Source organism: Cydia fagiglandana, chromosome 4 (genome assembly GCF_963556715.1).
Source record: "Cydia fagiglandana chromosome 4, ilCydFagi1.1, whole genome shotgun sequence".
In the NCBI taxonomy this organism is placed as follows: domain Eukaryota; kingdom Metazoa; phylum Arthropoda; class Insecta; order Lepidoptera; family Tortricidae; genus Cydia; species Cydia fagiglandana.
Genome location: NC_085935.1, coordinates 7,352,509 through 7,373,141, shown reverse-complemented (window position 1 = coordinate 7,373,141; position 20,633 = coordinate 7,352,509). Strand labels below are relative to the sequence as shown.

General features: G+C 39.4%; 2 protein-coding genes across 2 annotated transcripts in view; both read right to left on the bottom strand.

Annotated features, from left to right (window-relative positions):
- Positions 1 to 20,633, bottom strand: part of LOC134663571 (inosine triphosphate pyrophosphatase) — a 210,386-nt gene that overhangs the window by 178,676 nt on the left and 11,077 nt on the right. The window lies entirely within an intron of this gene.
- LOC134663565 (L-threonine 3-dehydrogenase, mitochondrial) lies at positions 1,275 to 19,053 on the bottom strand. The gene is made up of 4 exons (XM_063519969.1): positions 18,844 to 19,053; positions 3,085 to 3,609; positions 2,430 to 2,696; positions 1,275 to 1,644 (listed from the first exon to the last, which is right to left on the bottom strand). Exons 1-4 carry the CDS (start codon positions 18,947 to 18,949, stop codon positions 1,508 to 1,510), a joined length of 1,035 nt encoding a protein of 344 aa, XP_063376039.1. The 5' UTR covers positions 18,950 to 19,053; the 3' UTR covers positions 1,275 to 1,507.

Genomic DNA, 20,633 nt, shown 5'->3' with positions numbered 1-20,633 from the left:
GTCGATGGTAATTTTTTTACCACGCTTTTAGTTCCCCTATCACTATCACCAAAGACAATAGAGTCTATACTTAGAGACGGATTGTCAAAGTAAATTATGTAGCCACTGTAAATTTACTGCCATCTTTCGACAGAACATAAAACTGTTAGAACGCCATTTGACTTTGATCCTTATTCTTTCACAGATATGCGTGTTAACTTATTAAATATTAATATTAACGCCATCTCCTAGACTATAGGCCAAAGGTATGGTGCAATATTTTCGAGCGATGGCGCCATAACCTTCAGCCTATGCTCGAGTACATGGCGTTAATATTTAACAAGTTAACACATATCAGTGAGAGAATAAGGATCAAAGTCAAATATCGTTCAAACAGTGTTAGGGCCCCCCCCCCACATCTGGCGTCTTTCGAGCGTCGGCGTCTACAATTCTATGGCCGACGTCGACGAAACGTCGACGCAACTGCGCAGCGACGTCATTTTCCATAGCGCTGGACCGACGCCGACAGACGCCGACGCTCGAAAGACGCCAGATGTGGGGGGGGGGGGCCTTAATCTTCTATCGAAAGGTAGTAAATGAACTGTAGCTACATAATTTACCTTGACAGTAACTCTCTACTTCAAATTCTCTTTGCTATCTCGCACTTTGTACATAGATAATATGAGACTGAGATCTCGCCAATGTTGTCGTGCTATGCCAATGCATCTACTTACCTGTAATGAACTCGGGATCCCTCAAGGATGTAGTATTGTAGGTGCTATTTTGGCCATGAGCGCCCTGCATTTGCTCTTTAACCTGTCAACACAGTGATCCATCGTATTGCAAAATTTGCAATGATAGGTAATATCAAACACATTTTTGTTTGGCGGGCAGATTGCATTTTGAGTCATTTATTTAACTAACCGATAAAGCTTTAACCGGATTAATAAAATAGTTTCTAAAAATCCACTATGCTTAAGGTAAAGGATTTTTACTTAATTTGTTTTATGTATGCTTTTCAATAAAGTCATGGATTACATATTCAAGCGTTTTTATTTGAACATTTTTTTCTACCTGTCTAAACAAAATATCCTTTAACATAGGTAAACTAAGACTCATTTATTTGATGATATCAGCAGGTGTATTCAAGATTTATCAACAGTAAATAGTTATTAAACGATTAAAATTGTGCGTTAAAGATATACCTACGTTAAAATAAATCACAAAAGCGCAGAATCTTAATCCTAGAATAGGAACTGCTGTTAGGTATTTTTATAAGACAAAACAACTGTCAATAAATTAAACGGCATTTATATAGGTAATCAACTAATCACTGACTTAATTACTACCACGACCAATTTAATAATTATAATTATAAAATGTGAAAATCACAGTTGAGCACAGGGTTTGAACATTTAAAGTTCGCCTGACGATATCACCATTGTGATTAACTGACAGGCTGATATCGTCCGGTGGACTGGTAATCAGTGGGCCCCTTAAGAATAATTGAATAGGACTGAACGTCAGCTCATAAACCGTTAGCTGCAATCTTCTCTTTGACCTCCTTCATCATCAGCGCTACCAAGTTGTCGAGGTTCACCTCTGGCTTCCAGTTCCAGTCGCGGCGCGCCTCGCTGTCGTCGAAGACTTGGGGCCAGGAGTCCGCTGAAACGTAAAATATACTTATTAGTTATAAATATGCAATTTAAACCGGGCACTCTAATAGGTTTCTGCATGCAAGTTTTGCTACCCTAAGGGCTCATTTAGACGATGCGAGAACTCGCATGTGAGTTCCATTATATTGCAGTTATTGACCGGTCGGTTGAATTGGACGTAACCAACAGTCCGCAATGTGACTAAAATCGCATGCGAGTTCGCGCGCCGTCTAAGGGCCCATTTAGACGATGCGATATCTCGCATGCGAGTTTCATTACATTGCGGATTTTGATCTGTCGGTTGAATTGGACGCAACCAACAGTCCGCAATGTAACTAAAATCGCATGCGAGTTCGCGCGCCGTCTAAATCAGCCCTGTGCAGGAGGCAGCTAGTTGTCTGCTAATAGAATAAGAAAGTCATAAATCGTAGCAAACTCTTACGTATTTATTGCTCTTGGCCGTTTGTAGCAGTCCCTAGCGGAAAATAAGATAAAAACATTATTTTCAGATTGTTAACCTTGTTTTACCATATGTACCTACTCCACACATGAGTGAACTACATAAACTTGGGGTTTCTCGAACTATCTAGCGTATGCATTTACGACGGTTGTTAGGCAGTTGTAGATTTTTACCGTACCAGCGAGCATAAACCGATGCATTATCTAGAATTTCATGGTTGCACCCTATCAGCATAACTTAGCCTACTTTCCGGTTGCTAGCCTTCGACGGCTTATTAAGGCTACATTATTGTACATTACTTATTTTAAATAAGTAGATATCCATAAATAATTTACCAATATCCTGCCTGCTGTCGGGGCGGTACGTGATCTTCAAATCAGGAACATATTTAGCTATCTTATCAGACAGTTCTTCCGGAGTGAAGCTCATGGAGGTGACATTGTAGACCCTCCTGTTGAGCAGTTCGTTGGGAGTCTCAAGGAACTCGGAGAGGGCTCGCAGGGCGTCTCGTACGTGCATCATGGGCAGGCGCGTGTCGGGCTTCAGGTAGCATTCGTAGTTGCCCTTGCGAATGAGATCGTGGAAAATTGCAATAGCGTAGTCTGGAATAAGATAAATAGAAATTCACACACATATTTTCACAATTACAACCGACAGACAAGATTTCTAATGTAGTGGCATTGGGGATTATGAAGGACTCAATTCAAGAAGTATACCTACTGCAATTGAAGAAGTGTTTACCCAGGAGTTTTTTATACGTGAAATGGAGTTTAATTCATTGCTCCATATCAATCACCATTTAGGGCTTGGAGCGATGGGGCCCTAAAAGATCTGACCGGGCAAAGTAGAGTTCTACTTCTCACTGTGTCTGAGGCAAAGGCTGGGGTCCACTCTTTGGGTTACTCTGCCAGTAAATAAGTACGTATTAAGTAGTATAGTTATAGTTAATAGAATTTGGTCTGGCTATTTTATTTATCAAAATTAACTTACCGGTGGTGCCACCGCCGGGCGGATCACTAGAGATAACTCCCGGGAACCTCAAGCACCGGAAGTCCAACCCAAACTTATAAAAATAATATTCTCCTATTAATTCGGCGTGCACTTTCGACACGCCATAAATTGTTCTAGGTCTCTGTACAGTTATATTAGGTGTAGGATTTCTAGGAGAATCAGGGCCAAAGGCTCCAATCGTGCTGGGAACGAAGATTCTTAATTTATACTGCTTCGCCAGTTCTATAACATTATGCATTCCTTCTATATTCACTCGGACCGCTAGAGGAACATTCTGTTCTCCTATAGCGCTGAGTAATGCCGAGAAATGGATCAGCCAATCAACTCTGTGGTTGACGACGATTTTCTGCAGGCCTTTGAAGTCGAGGATGTCCGCGAAGATGTAAGGGCCATCTTTAACGACGTCAGGCGTTGGCTTGATGATGTCGGAGAGAATGACATTTTCTCGGCCGTATTTTCCTCGTAGATACTTGGCGCATTCGACGCCGAGCTGACCTAGGCCTCCTGCAAAAGTAAATAATTCCGATGTTAACGACGATTACCTATATAGGTACGTAGATATAAGCATACACCGTATAAGGGACTATAGGTACAAAGATATATTTAATGGAACATGGTCACTTGCATCAAGAGAAAAAGTGTTTGTTCACATCTAGAACGAGGCGGCCGAGACAAGGAGATTCATATTTGCGATCGATCAATAGGTCTAATATGCCATCGATATTATATGTCTCTAGGTGACAAGTGTGGTGACAAGCCTAGTACCTATTGAGGACACTACGTAGTGTAGGTATGTTTATCTTAATTTAAAGCTTTCAGCTGGGATTTGTACCTACTAATCTGATACGAGTAAAACTTTAACAGACTGCCAAGGTCAGGAAATATTAAATGTGAAATATCGCAAGATTTGCAATGAAAAATGCAACAACTTACAGTCCGTGTCCGTAACGGGTAACGGGTAGTAAAGTACCTAATTACTCTTAGCAGATTAATGTACCGTTTTATAGAACAGTCTATTAACTTAAATACCCTACCACTGTCCATTATGCCTATATTATGTTACTATGTAGTCTACTCGTATATAATGTAGAGATAGATGTAGAGATCTTTATAAAGATCTCTAAATCTATTTCTACATTTTATTTTATTTACAAAACATAATTATTAGGTACTCGTACACTTAGATCCTAACATCGCGTAAATACTACCATTCGACATCATCATCTCGGAATTCGGAATAGTCGGGATCACGTGTGTTGTTATATCAAGGAGATTTGGGGATGTTGTAATTGTATCCTTAGAATGTCTTAGGCGGGACCTATAGTTCGTTTTTTTTAGCATTAGAAAGAACTTGCAAGAAGGTAAGCGATCTTGACATGTCTTTTTATTGAAAAACGCTTTATAAAAATATAAAACTATTACTTATGAAAGCAGAAGAATATAAATGATCGTATTAGATTCATAATTGTTACATATTTGCTATAACTTATTTTTAAAATGTATTTTTCAATTAAAAGACACATCAAGATTGTTTACCTAATTTCTAATGCTAAAAAAAACGAAGTATAATTATAGGGTTTAAGGTTAGGGTAAGGTTTAAGTAAATAATCATCGCGGAAAATGATACCTACCTTAACCGTCCTTGGGGTGTATTCGAGAACGGACATTTGACGTATCATGAGGATATCCAGTTGATGCGGATAAATCATGACTTGTGGAATCGCGTACAATCACCACCTGTCAGTGAACTCTATCCACACTAGAGGTGGGGGTGTTGTACTGAAATAGTTTTTGGGACAGGTTTTTCCTAATGGACGACGTTTTGTTTGTCGAGTATTTAAAAGCACGGACTCTATTTTTCGAAATATAACAAATATGAAGTTGCCAACACCTCGTACCTCCATTCTTATTTTTACTTTAAGTAAAATATTTTTTTGTTAACAGACAGTCGTCTGGGTGTCTGTTGGATCAAAAAATAATGGAAATAATTTTTACATTGTTAATATGTCATTTGATTAATGGCCTTGGCTCAAAACGTCACGATACGTCAGATCAGACTAATGAAAAGTCGATATTTGCATAAATAACCCTTATTTGTAAGTCGCTTAAGTACGGTAAACACGTAAATTGCCTATTTGGGGTGGTACACGTAAAACTGGTATTTTCATAGAAACGTACTTTTGGTACGCATTTTGCCAACGTGTCCCAGCTCTAGTTAGGATCACAATGTATCGCAAGTTGTTAAGCGCCCTCCAGACTATGCGCGTGAATCGCGGGCGAAGCCGCGAACGCGAGTGTGGAGTCTAGTTCGCTGATATGCGAAATCGACTCCAGACTCGCGTTCGCGGCTTCGCGCCGCGATTCGCGCACGAGTGTGGAGCGGGCTTTACATTTGACAACTTGTGATCGTAACTGTCAATGAAACTAGACTTTTTTGTCGATGGGTATGGCTGCCATATTTGGATTTATGACATTCAAAAGGGGATCCTACGGCATAGAGTAAACTGCATGCTCATTTTTCTACAATAATTTGATTCTTCTACTGGACGCAAGATGGAGTTAGCAGTCAAATTTCGATCTTGGCGTTATAAAAGTAAACCGCAAGAACATGACATGCAGTTGCGTGGGTGTAGATCTATCATGAAACGAACATGTGACAATTGTCTATGATTAAAAAAATAATTGACAAATAATAATATAAAGCGATACAATACTACTTCAAAATGGCAAAAAGAAAACAGATTTATTATAAACATACTTACAAATCATATAGGTAAAAAGTATAATTTTTAAACCAATGGTCGTGGGTCCTAACCCCGGCTATTAACAATGACTTTGTTGTAACTATCTTAACCAATTGCTTTTCTGTGAAGTAAAATAATTATCATGAGGAAGATGGAGTAGCCACAATAAGGTATATATTTTTCCCCTCTGGGTTAGATGGCAGGGAGAGATAGTGGAGAAAGCGGCAAAATAAGCATTTATTGTGTTGTTAAAAGCCCTAAGCCATGAGCCAGGGTATGTGAGGTGCATGATTACTTGATTAGGGGCTAAACTCTGGAAAACCGGACCTTCGGCGAGTAGCTGCCAACTTTCCCAACTCACTTTTACATCAGCTCCTTTGATTAATAAATTCAGGTAAAATTCGTAAGAACTAAGTGCCTGTGCCATTCTCTACATTGGACGCTATGCCTAATTAGTTGTTATTGATGTTGAATTTTCAGTGGCATATAAGACACCGGTCGTATAACGACTTAGAAATTTGGATGTTTTCAGTTTGAATGAATAGCAAACTGGAGAGTTTTTGATTAATTTAAAACTTATTATTTTAGGTATTTTGTGACGAAAGGTCTTCACAGACATCGACAGAAAATCGGGAAAGCCCGGCCAGATGCGTCAGACCACGCAAAATGGAGGATTCCATGCCTACTTGTCTTCTTCTACCATGTATAGGTATCCATAATAAAATTATGTCATTAAAATACCGTTTCTTCGCAGCACTACACTTCAGTCCTTTTATTAGAATATGTAAATAATTTTGTTCTGTGAAACTTATTTTGTGTTACGAGGCTTACGAGTTACTTTGACCTACTCGTATTTTGCCACCTTAATAATAGTAGCCTCGAATTGGTTGTTATTTGTGGCTTTCCATAAAATAATAAGGGTACGTCTTTATGCTTCAAATGCAATAAGGACGTTTTCATCTGAAATTCCAATAGAACTTGGAAATTCCAGAAGCCACATTTTTACAAGCTTTTATGTAGTTTCACTTTCACCTGCCCCGTTGTTTGTTTGTATCAATCAAATCTAAATACCCACTTCCCGGGTGTTCAATTAAGCTGAAAATTTGCATGCATAAGTAATCAAGTTTTCACAGATGTTTCGAATAAATATAGTTTTTTCAAAGGTTGTCTCCTTTCAATCATAGACAGAGACAATCATACAATCTTTGTCTTACACTTTACACTAGTACTAGCACCCAAAAGAAAAGGACGACTATAAATTTCCCGGTTCTTACTGACTGACAAATTGGTTTGACCAACTACTTATATAACATTGATGGATCAAGGCGGTTTGTTTACAGCCTGCCGCGAAACCCGAAAAGCGATATTTCTTTATCTGCCACTCTATCGCTCGGATATGCAAGAGTGATAGAGTGGCAGTTAACGAATTTGGAATTTCGTGTTTCACCGTAGGCCCTTTGTTTGTGGTAATTTTTCCCAAAAGACGAATAGAAGTACGCACGATAAACGCCAAAAAGTTGCTATTTAAATGCTTATCATATTAATTTAAATCGTCGTTGGTGGTTCTTGCTTGTGTGAGTTATATAGATGGTCAAGCAAATCTTTTCAGTTATAAAAGGCGCGAAATTCAAATTTTCTATGAGTCGATATCCCTTCGCGCGTACATTTTTCAAATTTGCCGCCTTTTTCTACTGACAAAATCTGCTTGATCAACTATAAATGTCACTGTACCTTCACCTGCGGACTCAACCTTCACGTTATATTTTTTTTTTCAATGTTCACGCTGTCATAGTAAGGAAAATAATAAACACGTCAATCGAAGTCAAGAAATTTATATCCAAGAAAAAAATGCATATTATATAAAAAAAATTATGAAAAAGGAAAATATTATACAATGTTATGTAAAGAGCTTTATTTTCATATGACCCAAGACTTAGTCGAAGATTTCAGAAACCAATATCCAGCAAGCACCGTCTGGCTCTCTGCTTGTAAGATATGGAAATACAATGCACGTACCTACATATAAATATGTGTAATCATGTGCCGAAGCATATTATTAAGAGGCAAGGGGATGTCCGGTTCTCCATACAAACGTAGTCGCAATTTTCCTCTCTGGATATTGATATTATGGAATATGGAATATCAAAAAACTGACAGTGCTCAATGCATTCTGCTACATTCTTCAAATTTAGATTTCAGCTTTCAGGTTTTGGCATTATTTTCTTCCATCAATCTCACGTTCTTCAGTGTTCATGTGTACAGATTTGTTCAGTTTCAGCACAGATTATAGTTACTTTATGGTTTCAGGAACGCATGAAAAACGAAAGTTTAAAAGATAATAAATTTACGATGGCTGTGGGAAAGCAACAATAATTTAAAGCATCGATATAAGATAATCATCTATAAACTGTTTTCGGCCATAGCGAATACGTTTACCGCTAAGAATGTCTCAAAGTAAAAAAAAGAAGTAAGTAAATATTAACTGACGTGTCTCACTCCGCGATTTCGTTGCTTTGCTACAGGTAGCTAAAAGTACGTCCGTTCGGCTCCAATTTTGGGGTTTGCCATAAGCCGCGCGTGGCGCTGTCGCCACCTAGCGGCCATATCTGTGCTGATCGTAACAGACGCGTTTTGTTAGAGAGTGAGTCTTCTGTACTTAGTACTATTATTTATTCTGTGATTAAGCTCATAAGTACACTAAGGTAGAATTGTCCGTCTATCCGTCCATATGCCACAGCAATTTTACTCAAAAACTATATTATAATGAAATTTGGAAAGTAGGTATTTTTAATTTTGTAAGCCACTACTTACTCGTAGGTTAGAATTTCAACCGGTTGGCGGTGGTGAACCGATTTGGATTTTTTTTTAAAGTATAGGTATCCCGTTTTTATCAAATCCCAGTTCTGATGATGGGTCCATCCGAACTCCTCGAATCTTATAAGTAGGCATACATATAGCGATTTTTGTGTTTTCATCAATAAAGCAAGTATTTACGTTCAAAAAAAGTGACATTTAGTGAAGTGGATCTACTCATAGGAGGTTTGTTTTTAGCGTTCCGTACGTCAAAAAGAAAAAAAACGGAGCCCTTATAGGATCACTCGTGCGTCTGTCTGTCCGTCTGTCTGTCCGTCTGTCACAGCCTATTTGCTCCAAAACTACTGGACCAATTAAGTTGAAATTTGGTACACATATGTAAATTAGTAGTAGTTTTTTTTAATAATTTTAAAATACATTTATTCGAAGTTATTTAAGAAAATAGCCTAAAAGTTACTTTATCTCCGAAACTACTAAGTCTAAAATTTTGAAATACAAAAAATACACAAAATATAAATACATAAAATCTTCACTTGTAGATGACAGGAAAACCTATTAGAAATGTGCAGTCAAGCGTGAGTCGGACTTATGTACGGAACCCTAGAAACGCGAGTCCGACTCGCACTTGGCCGGTTTTTTTAAATTACGTGTAGGTATGTTAGTAAGTAGATTTTTTGGTACTAGAAATAATATTAGTATATATATAGGTATACATACTTAACTTAATAGTTTTTCTTTCACCTATGTAAGTAATATGTAAAAGGGACCGAAATATGTAATAAGAGGTGTAAAGTAAATACGAGTATTACTATACGATATGTCCAAACAAAGATCGCTATGATCAGTACAAGTTATTTTTTTAGGTCCCGTACCTCAAAAGGAAAAAACGGGACCCTTTAAGGATCAATTCGTTATCCGTCCGTCTATCCGTCTGTCCGTCTGTCTGTCTATCCGTCCGTCTGTCTGTCTGTCAAGTCAAGGCCCTTTATCTCGGGAACGGGTGTAGGTATCGAGTTGAAGAGGAATAAAGTTAATACGATTATTACTTACTATAAAGTACTCGTATGTCTAAAGAAAGAACGCTATGATAAGCAGAAAGTAATTCTTTAGGTTTCCGTACTTCATAAGGAAAAAACAGGACACTTTTAGGATCACTTTATTGTCCGTCTGTCCGTCCGTCCGTCCGTCTGTCCGTCTATCCGTCTGTGCATCCGTCCGTCTGTCCATCTTTCTACCTATCTCTGTGAATGATCATTCCGTAAGAATTTATTCCTAACTCGTCTAATCTTACAGACATAATACATTTAAATTTGTTGTTGAATCATATGATGATCAAGCATTCAGATTAAATAAAATGAGTGATATTTAATGAAGTGGAACTGCTGATGAAGACCAGCTGGAACACCCTAACGACGCGTATTTCACGTTTGGCAATATGTCTTCTTCGTTATGTTTAATCTGCAAGTTATTTTTAAGCATCATTTTAGTCGAGACCTATTTCTGGTGATGGGTTCCAGAAAGAATAGACGAAACTTTTCAAATATTTTATATATAGGTACTTATAGTATATTTTTACATTTGCATTTAAACAGTGCTATTTGGTGAATGGAACTTTTTCATGAAGACCAGAAAGTAACTTCTCCATGGCAAGTATTTAATAGGTGTTTCGGCTTAGGCTTTTAATTATTTATTATTTATACCCTCCCGGGCGGAAGAGAGGGAGGAAGACAACTGACCACAGCGAGTATAGAATCACTCCACCTTATAAAACCAAGTCCCCCGCCGCGCGGTTTGTGTGTATGTATGTTCGCGATAGACCCAAAAACTACAGATCGGATTTTCATGCGGTTTTCATCTATCAACAGAGTGATTCTTGAGGAAGATTTAGGTGTATAATCTGTTAAGGTTTTGTGTAACCCGTGCGAAGCCGGGGCGGGTCGCGGGGTTGCATGGTACTAACCAATATGGCGTAGTGGTATCGTCTTGGGTCGTCCTATTCGTTTTTCGCCAAGTTCTTAAATTAGTCCTATTTTGCTTTCGTCACGCATTCTACATTGAAAGCCACCGACGATTGTGACGAATGTAGAATGGGTGACCAAAGCAGAATAGGACTAATTTAAGAACTTGACGAAAAACGAATGGGACAACCCAAGACGATACCGGCGTAGTTGGTGTTCATTATACGTAGGTTTAGGAACTTGTCGCTTTTTTTTAAATTTAATTTCCAAAATCTCGATCCTAGAAGAAAAATTGTGAGGACCAAACTTGTAGAGAATCAAATTTCCTACAATTTTTGTCCTCACGGTTTTACTGTAAAATCAAAAATGCCCGAGTTATTCAAGAAAAACCGTTTTTTGAATATACACAGAAGCCTGATTCAGTCTACTTTTTGAATTTATACTCCCTTGACCCCCCCCGAGGGACCTACGAAAAAAAATCCAAGAACTGATTATTCACAGGTCAAAATCTATAATGACTGAACTAAGATACCTACAAAGCAGGTGTTATTGGCCCGTCTTTATACACCTGTATCCTGTATATAGGTATACATACAACCTACGGAACATTTTATTTAATTAGATGGGTGATGGGAGGATATTTGACCTTACAAATGACTGTGCCCAAACATTTCCGAAACATATCGAACGTTTTAGTTGCAGTTTTCAGTAGTGTAAAATAATTGGTATATTTATCGTACCTCGTGTTATAAATGTAAATATAATATATAATTTTTTTGGGTTCAATATACTGGCATTGGTTTCACCAAGAACGATGAGCGAGAAGCGATTAGAAATATAAAACTGGAAACGAGTTGGGGCGTCCGGCTGCGACCGAAGCGAGTTTTTGAATGCGAGTTTGACGTTTTAAACACCGTATTTAAGGTTAATAAGGTCTACAAGCTTCGAGAAGGAGGTCAACCGCCGAATCCAACTTGGTTGGGCAGCGTTCGGGAAACTACGTAATGTCTTTTCGTCCGACATACCTCAGTGCCTCAAGACGAAAGTCTTTAATCAATGTGTGTTACCAGTGATGACTTACGGCTCCGAAACGTGGTCTTTCACTATCGGCCCCATCTCAAAATTCAAAGTCGCTCAACGAGCTATGGAGAGGGCTATGCTCGGAGTTTCTCTGCGTGATCGAATCAGAAATGAGGAGATCCGTAGACGAACTAAAGTCACCGACATAGCCCACCGGATTAGCAGGCTGAAGTGGCAATGGGCAGGCCACATTGCGTGCAGAGAAGATGGCCGATGGAGTCGAAAAGTGCTCGAGTGGAGACCACGGACTAGCAAACGCAGCGTAGGACGTCCACCCACAAGATGGACGGACGACCTTGTTAAGGCCGCCGGAAGACGCTGGATGCGGATCGCTTCCAACCGGTACGAGTGGAGGTCCAAGGGGGAGGCCTATGTTCAGCAGTGGACGTCTTATGGCTGAGATGATGATGATGATGATGAAGGTCTACAAGCAAATATCAGCCTTCGTGAATTAAGTATTGTAACCTTAGTCACAGAATAGTAGTACAGTGGAACCTCGATAGCACGGATCTCAAGGGAAACGCCAAAACTTCGTGTTAACGAGGTTTTATCTTATAGAGTGCATCGACTTAGAGAGGTTCTTGTAGGTTTTTGCAGTGGCGTAACTAGGGGGGGGTTGGAGGGGGCACGTGCCCCGGGCGCCGTCCAAAGGGGGGCGCAAAAATGGGCAAAAGACTACCTCTCCGCCTTGCCAAAAGCACAGCAGCAGGGATACTTTTGTCAGTCGTATTTACCACCACTGTGAAGTGTGAAATGTGGATGGTAATCTGGCCCACAGCTCAAAAGAGAAAGCCGATCTTTTAGGTACTCCTATCAAGCAGAGGGATATTCGGCGGGAGTTACTATGCTTTCATTTTATAAGGCGAGCGGGCTGAGTGCTTCAGAGCTGTGTCCCATGTTAGCGCGTCTTTTCCGTCAGGGGTCTCCTGTCGGGAAGTTACCATCTTATGGACTGTCCAAGAGACTACCTATGCAAATGGATCGCTAGCCCTTTGTCCGGCAAGCACATATATGCCGTAGTAGACGGAACCTGCTCCAATAGCAGCTGCTGCTGCGTATCTGTCGGACGACAGTAGGTACTGGGGATTCCTATACAGGGTGGCTAAAAATAATTACACTCCCGTTGCTAGGGAGGTTTTGGGATTTTACTGAGCAACTTTTACTACGGGACCAACCCCGATCTCGCGAAAAAAAAGTTTGCCTTATAAAGAAAAAAAAAGGTAAAGTACAATGAGCTGTTGTCTGAAAAATTGTTTAACATGCTGTCTAACTAGGCAACTGCCATCGGTTACAGCTTGCCATCACTGCACCGCTCGCCGTAGGCAGAGTGTTTATCCTCACACCCTAGAATCTCAATGGTCGCGCTCTGTGCGGTTTAAGAGGAATTCCCTTCACAGCGGGCGGGAGGAAATTCGTCGAGAAAAGGGAGCTCATTCACAATAAGTTAAATAAGATTCCCTTTTCTCGAGAGGCTACAGGCTATGGTGACCTCCAAAAAAGAAGTGTATACGTTTTAAAATGGTCGGCAACGCGCATGTAATATAACACCCCTGGAGTGTAGGCGTCCATATGATGCGGTGACCGCTTACCATCAGGTGGGTCGTAAGCTTGTTAGCCACCGATGTACCAAAAAAACACATACAGGGCGTCCCAAGACTATGGGACCCCAAGGGAAAGTACCTTAAATATCGTAGATAGGATATTTTGCTGAAAGAAGACATTATTTTAATTTCAAAAACAATTTAAACTGCATTCATAGATTTTTAAATAATTACATGGTTGAACCGGGAATCGAACTCGCTGCACGAGAAAAAAATCACCTGTAGTTTTATCATACCGATCGAAAGGATTCATGATAAGGATTATTATTGGATGATTTTTTTTCTCGTGTAGCGGGTTCGATTCCCGGTTCAACCATGTAATTATTTAAAAATCTATGAATGCAGTTTAAATTGTTTTTTAAATTAAAATAATGTCTTCTTTCAGCAAAATATCCTATCCACGATATTTAAGGTACTTTCCCTTGATGTCCCATCCCATAGTCTTGGGACGCCCTGTATACACTGTATTTGTCTAAGTTATATGTAAAAATAAATAATAAAAAAGCCTTTTATTTCTTGCAACCGTAACATAATACAATTTTACTTAAATACTAATTTTTTATTTTATTTAGATTAACAATTTTTGTTTACTTTTTGTGAGACTATAGGAAATAGTTGTTTAATCTGCAAGAACCCCTCCGCAGGTGAAGGCCTCCTCCAAAGATGCCCAGTTTGTTCTATCCTGGGCTATTTGCATCCAGTTAGTACCAGCTATTTTGATTATCTCGTCCGCCCATCTCATTCGCGGTCTTCCTATACCGCGTTTCCCACATGGGCCTTTCCACGATGTCACTCTTAGGGTCCATCGGTGGTCTGTCAGTCGTGCTACATGCCCTGCCCATTTCCATTTCTGTTTTTGGGCATATTTTAGAGCATCAATAGCTTTTGATATGCTTCTTATTTCAGTGTGCCGTATTTTTGGATTTTTTTAATATTTAGCATGCTTCTCTCGAGGCCTCGTTGACATGTGACGATTTTTTTCTTTATTTTTGCTGTGTACTTCCAGGTCTGGCAAGCATATGTTAAGCACGGTAAAAGACAGGACGACATTACTTGTGTTTTAATTTTAATTGGCATATTGCTTTTAAAAATCTCCTTTAAACTCCAATATTTATTCCAAGTATGTTGAATACGCCTCTCTATTTCCTCATCGTTGCTTTCTTTATCGAAGCTGATTTGTTTGCCCAAGTATGTGTATTTACCCGTATATATCAGTTTTTCGTCGTCTACAGATATGGTCTTTGGCGTGCTGTTTGTCATTAGCATTGTTTTAGTGAGGTTCATCTCTAAGCCTACTTCTTTGCTAGCTGTGTTTAGAGAATGGATCATGAATTTTATTTGTTCGCTTGATTCTGATCAGAATCAGAAGTTATATGTAAGTAAACTTTAATAAGTAACAAAGTGACCCTTTCGTTAGTTCATTTAGTTTGGGGGGGGGGGGGGCGCAAATTTGGTGCCCCGGGCGCCATATCCTCTAGCTACGCCACTGCCTCGGTGTCTTTAAAGCAAGAGTGAATAGGCTATTATTACTTACTGAGCCGGTAAGCTCCATCATCTTAGGCTCTGTTTTCACTTTCCATCAGGTGTGACTAGAGCCAATCCCCGTTTAGTTTATTATAAAAAATATATATACAAAGAGTACTATTGTATTATTTCAGTAGTTAGTGCCTATACCCAAAGTGCGACATAAAATAGTAGAAATTAAATAAACTGGAACTAAAAATCTTCGATACTAAATTGATGCCATTTTTTTAAGCATTTTACGTCAAAAAAGAGAGACAGTAACGTAGAAAGTGGCGCCCTTATTTATATTCTACTGGTTTTTGTCACACTGTAATTTGAGGCAGGAAATAGGCAATATTACGCAAAACCCTGCGTTAATAGCACATCCCAGGGCCTACCGCGAAACACGTAAATCGAAATATCGTTTTCTGCCTCTATCACTCATGGCCATTCGATCGACAGAGAGGCAGATAACGAAATTTCGATTATCACGTTTTGCGGTAGCCTATCTGTAAACATAGGCACTGTAAGCAAATCACCTTGATGCATCAATGTCATAGTGAAAATTGTCAAGAAACTCGGGGGGATCAGGGCTTTGCACATAGCAAGACCGAGCCGGGCCCGCACCGTGCCATTCCCGAGCCCTGGTGATGACATAAAGGTGGCCACTGACGAACCTTCCAACAGTCCAAATAGCGTGGCTACATTCCAAAATCGGTCCGTGAATGTCAAAAACGTACAATGTTTAGTATTAGGATGCCGTCCATTTGGATGAATCCATTGTAACGGCATCCATTTGGAAGGCTGGTCAGTAGCCTGCTTAACGCTTTGCATAGAAAAGGAAGCTCCGGTAGCTCCGGCGGCCCGGCCACAGCCCGGTCTAACGTGAGTCATCCTAAACTGGAAAAAAACCGGAAAAAACGAAATTTTGTGTTGTTTTTTGTGTGTGCGATAAGCATTTGTTTTTTTCCGGGATTTTCATCCCTAATTCCACCCAGTAATAAAAACTGACTTTTCTAAATATGGTTTAATTACAACTTGCGTGAATAGGCATTTTTGAGCGTTCATAGGTGAATGTGTGGAGCGAGCATTATTTGACGTGTAGGTGTGGGTTCAACAAAAAGAGAGCTTGTCAATAAGGCGTTCGTGTTGTTAAAATTCAATTAATAATAGCCTTTATCGACCATCAACAGTGTAGTCCCCTTTTGATTGATGGAAATTGTCACATATAGTTCCACTACTCGCCGCCGCACCATGAATAGCGCTTTAGTTCATCTATCGCTCACAAGATGTCATTAATTCCTGTAAACGTATATATTGAAAAAAAAAGCTTTACTCTATGCTATAAAATACCCTTTCGCACGTCAAAAACTCCAAGATGGTGCCCAAGCCCATGGACAAAAAAGTCTAGCGATAGTATCCATGCCTGTCAAAATTTGACATTAGCAATCCACAGTTAGGTGACAACCGAACCAAACCGACTTAACCGACCTACCCCGAGTTCAAAGTCATTATAAACCGTATAGTAGTAATAAAACAAAGTTGATTTTTTCTTACTTATTTTTCGATCACAAGTTTGCGATAGAACGCGATTCCATTGAACAATGCGATACAATCATCTGTTGATGTGATGTTGATTTGAAATGTCAGTTTTGCACAAGTGGAATAAGGCCCCTGGTCCTTACCCATCAATCTATAGAGGTACGATAAGTTCTTGGTCGTGGATCTATTTGAACGTGACATAGTGGGTCAAGTAGTCAAGTACCAATTAACCAAGGCAGGGTAGGGTAAGTAATACCTATACTTATCTTATATTTAAGTAGGTACTAAACAAATATAGGTACGAGTTTTTTCATGTAATAATTCACTAGATTCCTTATATACGCACTAATAAACTGTAAAGAACATAATAAATAGAAAGAAACTATAATATACCGTATCACAAATATTACGTAACGGAATTTCAAGTCAAACTAAAATCGTGGAATGGCCGCATATAACTAATTGGGCAAACACCACGTTACATATTTCCCCTTAAGAGTAAACATGTTTATTTGATCTAAGTACGTCGTGTGTCTACGTTAGTTATTTATTGTTGACGTAAACTACTAGATTATACCTATTCCTCTACTAAGATTACTAAGTAATGCGTAACATCTAAATATTGTGTTGAGGTGTAACATCTATTGCGTAGATAGTCTAGTCGGTATGGGTTTGATGAAAAAAAAATTTTTAGGTTTCAGTTCTAAGTATGGGGGACCCCAAAAATTTATTGTTTTTTTTTCTATTTTTTGTGTGAAAATCTTAATGCGGTTCACAGAATACATCTACTTACCAAGTTTCAATAGAATAGTTCTTATAGTTTCGGAAAAAGTGGCTGTGACATACGGACGGACAGACAGACAGACAGACATGACGAATCTATAAGGGTTCCGTTTTTTTGCCATTTGGCCACGAAACCCTAAAACGTGCTACATAAAAAGTTATCATGTTATCAACAATTAAAAATTAAACAATTGAAACACTGTTTTGGTCGGAGTTCACCTAACACACTCCTACTCGCTTCGCTCGTCGTCGCATCTATCAAATGACACGTATGAATCAAATGAGTATTCTTGATTATAAACAAATGGAATATAGTGGGAATTAAAATATGTGAATGGTTTGAAATCCTGACAGGAAAAAAGCTTTTGAAAAATACCAATTGAATAAAAAATGAAGTGGTGAAATTTGCTAACGGCAGAAAACGCAACTTAGAAAAAACGATTTCCGGAAAATAGAAGCACCACCCAACTAGACTAAGAGACCATCAGTTGAAAAAATAAGATGGGCCAAAGACAATTCGTCTCAGGAAAAACGCTTTTCTGAAAATGTTAATTATCAAATGCTTACAATTTTAAGCATTTGATAATTTTCATGTTCAGGAGTCAGTAGAAAACTGTAAATCGGGCTCTACATTGTGAATTCTAACACATTACCGCCAGCAGGAAATAACACGGGTACCTACGCGCCACTTGAACGATTCTACTAACCTGGGGTTAACCGGTTAAAGCTAGAGTCCCCATGGTTACCAGTACCTACAATTTGACACAGGGTTAACGGTTTAACTGCTTTACCCCGGGTTAGTGGAATGGTACAAGTGGTCCTAAGAGGGCTAAACTAGCTCAGTTTCACCCAAGGAACAATCAAGCCAAGCGACGTCGCCCAGTCACTGTCGCTCCATCCCCAACTGACAGGACCCTAGACTTCGAACACGCTAAGGGTGGTATTCGACCTATCCAATTTTTTATCCAGTGTGTATTGTGTCTCGCATTTTATCTTCATGAGAGAGTGAGACGAACTGACATTGGACAGGTGGAATACCACCCTAAGCTACTTAAGTGATACCTAAATGATACAGCAATAGTACTCGTAGTTTGTGTTACAAGGGATCAAAATGATATATTTCCGTCAAGGGCGTACATTGAATCCTGAGCGTAATGAGGGATTCAAGTGTTAAAACGCCCAAGACGAAATAATTTTGATATCGTGTGACACATACTGCTTTTCACATAAACTATGAGGACCCTCCTAGCAGGGAAGAAAAGTGCCACTTAGATCCCTCCTAGCAGGGAAGAAAAAGCCTTTTTCCGAATAGGTGATGTGAAAACTATATTCCATAGGAGCGTCATTCTTAACGTAAGCATACTTACCTACTTAGATACTACTGGCGTTAACTAAAAGCATGGTTGAACTCTATCAACGAATATAATTATACTTATGTGGGTAAACAGTGTTATGGCATACATTTCACTTTCTAAGAATCTCTACGTTCGTTGAAATTTAAATAAAAATTATCAAGTTCCAACTCGGTGGTTTTATTTGTATCCAAAAGTGGCGAAGAAAAAGTGATAAAGGCACATAACCGTCCATTGGGAGGGACCACCAATTTATTTAAAAAGGACCAAGCGGTGTTATGCCCCAAATTCCGGCAGGTCCCCATAACAACAACCATCAGAAAATACATAGGTACATACTAGTTTGCTTACTCCAACTTACCGGTAATTAAAATTTTTGGTGGAGCCTGCTTGCCGCCATTTACACTGTACGTCCTATAAATATTAATCGCGTGAGAAGTCCGGCACAATTTTCTCAGCAACATCATGGCACAATACAAAACACGATGAAACACTAAGTAAGACGCACGGCGACTGGCTTCAGGCAATATTGGGTCAGATCGTGCTAAGGAACGGAAAAACTGGTTGCCGGTCGAGCCTCTACGCAAACATATCGCGAGCGGAGGCCAGCTTAAGGAAAATGAGCCGTAAATCATCAAGTTACAACTTTGACTGACGTGAAATTTAAACGTGAATGGAATAGAGGTGTGTCGCGATCACGATGATGTTTTTGTTCCTTGTGACCTTCGATTTCTGCTATTTGTGCGTTATGTAAAAAAAAAATTTGCATAACGATGATGATGTTCGAGTTATAGGAATTAGAACTATTAAGTAGATATGTTCCTGCTTAATACTTACGTATTTTTCGTTCAAGTTATACTTAAGGCTCTACAAACATTGCAACAAATGCCATGCGGTTTTAGATACCTAATTGCTGGCTAAGTAGGAGCAACGAATAAAATCGATCGACCAAATACCAATGTATTGCAAATTACATCAATCACATGCGTATTGGGACGTATGGAGAGGCCTTTAGTAAAGATGGGCACATAATCAAAATTCATTTACACGTGTTTCGTTTATCGACGTACTTTTCTCGCCGTTCTAATGTTTTGCCAAACAAGCTTCAAGGACAGCTGCTTTTTTGCCCGTCGCGGTTTCTCACTTCGCGGATATCATCATTGGCCTTTACGTCTATTGCAGACGATTTATGGTGTAACATACATTACACCGCCTGGGACGGAATTAAGGAAACGCAGGGATGCCCAGCACCTGCATTACCCTCTCGGCTTCATTCGCGGATATATGGGCGCCGTATATCACGCATAATATTTCCACTGGTGGGTAATAACACTAATAACATTTACTCGTACTAGACCAAATATTCAACTGCCTACCGTGTTAGGTTATGGGCCTCCCACTGCCAGGTAATTAACAAACAAGGAAGAAGATAGGTACTTACCATAATTCGAAGACATTTATCAAACTGTTGAATATGCACAAAGTAAAATGATTAAAACACGATAAAAATGTGTACATCTAAATCTTCGGATATTTGCACACGAAGACTTTCTGCAGCAAATACAATCGCTTATTTGCAGCAATTGCAGCTAAATATCCACCCTAACTCCTGTCACGCTTCAGCATCGCCTTTGTTAGCTGGACATAAGCGAAAACTTGAAACGATTTTTCCCACACAGCAAGAGAGAGTAAATATCTTGAATGATCATCAGAGCGTATCAAACGTATCCTGGGACCTTATTACGACCTTACTATTTAGGTACCTACACTACACAGTGGCGGATTTGCCCTAAGGCCCAGTAGGCCCGGCAAATTATGACAAATAATTCGCTGATGATAACAAGAAATAACTCAAACCGTAGTCAATCCCATCATGGGTGCTGAGAAAGGGGCGACTACAGGACCTGGGGCCTAGGGCGGCAAAGACTGCAAATCCGCCACTGTAGGTACAGTCGCCATAAGATATATCGGCCAAGGTGTTCAAAAATATCTGAACATGTAGGTACAGTCAACGGTAAAAATATGGGTGTAGACAACTTACTCAAAAATATGTCCCATAGTTCTTAATTCACTGACATAAGAGTTATGGGACATATTTTTGAAATGATTTGTACGCCCATATTTTTACCGTTGACTGTACCTACCAGTGGC

Coding starts and splice junctions, on each gene's coding strand:
- LOC134663565 (XM_063519969.1), bottom strand. CDS start 18,949: ATGATGTTGCTGAGAAAATTGTGCCGGACTTCTCACGCGATTAATATT. Junction 3,610..18,843: donor ACCAAAAATTTTAATTACCG/GTAAGTTGGAGT, acceptor TTACTTTTGCAG/GAGGCCTAGGTCAGCTCGGC. Junction 2,697..3,084: donor GCCCGGCGGTGGCACCACCG/GTAAGTTAATTT, acceptor ATCTTATTCCAG/ACTACGCTATTGCAATTTTC.